At 53.6% G+C, this 854-nt stretch overlaps 1 protein-coding gene across 1 annotated transcript; it reads right to left on the bottom strand.

Moving 5' to 3' along the window:
- Positions 1-222: 222 nt before the first annotated feature.
- ETH_00042950 (uncharacterized protein) lies at positions 223-699 on the bottom strand (the record flags this gene model as incomplete). The annotated part of the gene is made up of 1 exon (XM_013374136.1): positions 223-699. The coding sequence occupies one exon, from the start codon at positions 697-699 to the stop codon at positions 223-225; it is 477 nt and encodes a 158-aa protein (XP_013229590.1).
- Between the last annotated feature and the right edge of the window lie 155 nt (positions 700-854).

Raw genomic sequence — 854 nt, 5'->3', positions numbered from 1 at the left:
GCAGCAGCAGCAGCAGCAGCCGCTGCTGCTGTTTAACTGCTGCAGCGCGAGCTTGTGTGCTAAGTGTCCCTGTTGTGTCTCTGGATGTGTCTCCTTTCAGTTTGCTGCCGATATCTTTTTGCATTTTATTTCTTTTAATTTCTTTTTTTAATTTAATTTAATTTAATTTGATTTCAGTTGATTAATCTGAAATGTCTCCTTTTCCCTTTCATCTGTCTCCTTTCACTGCTGCTGCTGCTGCTGCTGCTGCTGCTGCAGTGGAAATGCGCGCGCTGCTGCTGTCCCGGCGGCTGCTGTCCCCGCTGCCTTCGCTGCTGCGCCCGTGGGGCAGCGCTGCTGCTGCTGCTGCTGCAGCAAGCAGCAGCAGCAGCAGCAGGAGCAGCGGGGCGGTTCTGGGGTCTTTTGGGCCCGTTTTTTCGCAGCAGCAGCAGCAGCAGCAGCAGCAGCAGCGGCGCCCCTACCTGCACTTCTCGCGGGCCCTTCCGGAGGACTTCGAGCTGCCTTTGGAGACACTTCCTGCTGATGTTGCAGCACTTTTGGAGACAAATCCCAAACAAATGGACTTTTTCCAAAACTACTGGTACTGGCGTCTCCGCGCAGAGGCCGCCATTCTCGACCCGCAGCAGCTGCCCCGCAAGTCCTACAAACAGCTCGCGAGGGACATGGGACTCCAGGTGAAAAGGGCTCTTTTTCCGCCATTTTGGGGACTTTCGGGCCTCTTTTTCCACAGAATTCAGCTCCTTTTGAAGGCCTTTTCGGCCCCTTTTTGTCGAGGTTTTTGTCTCCGTTTTGTTGCTGCTTTTGGCTGATTTTTGTTGCTGTTTTTCGCTGCTTGTGAGGCACTTTTGGCGGTG

Source organism: Eimeria tenella, genomic scaffold, assembly GCF_000499545.2.
Source record: "Eimeria tenella Houghton genomic scaffold, Eth_scaff1957, whole genome shotgun sequence".
In the NCBI taxonomy this organism is placed as follows: domain Eukaryota; phylum Apicomplexa; class Conoidasida; order Eucoccidiorida; family Eimeriidae; genus Eimeria; species Eimeria tenella.
The sequence above is the reverse complement of the archived record's forward strand: the minus strand, read 5'-3'. Positions and strand labels throughout refer to the sequence as shown.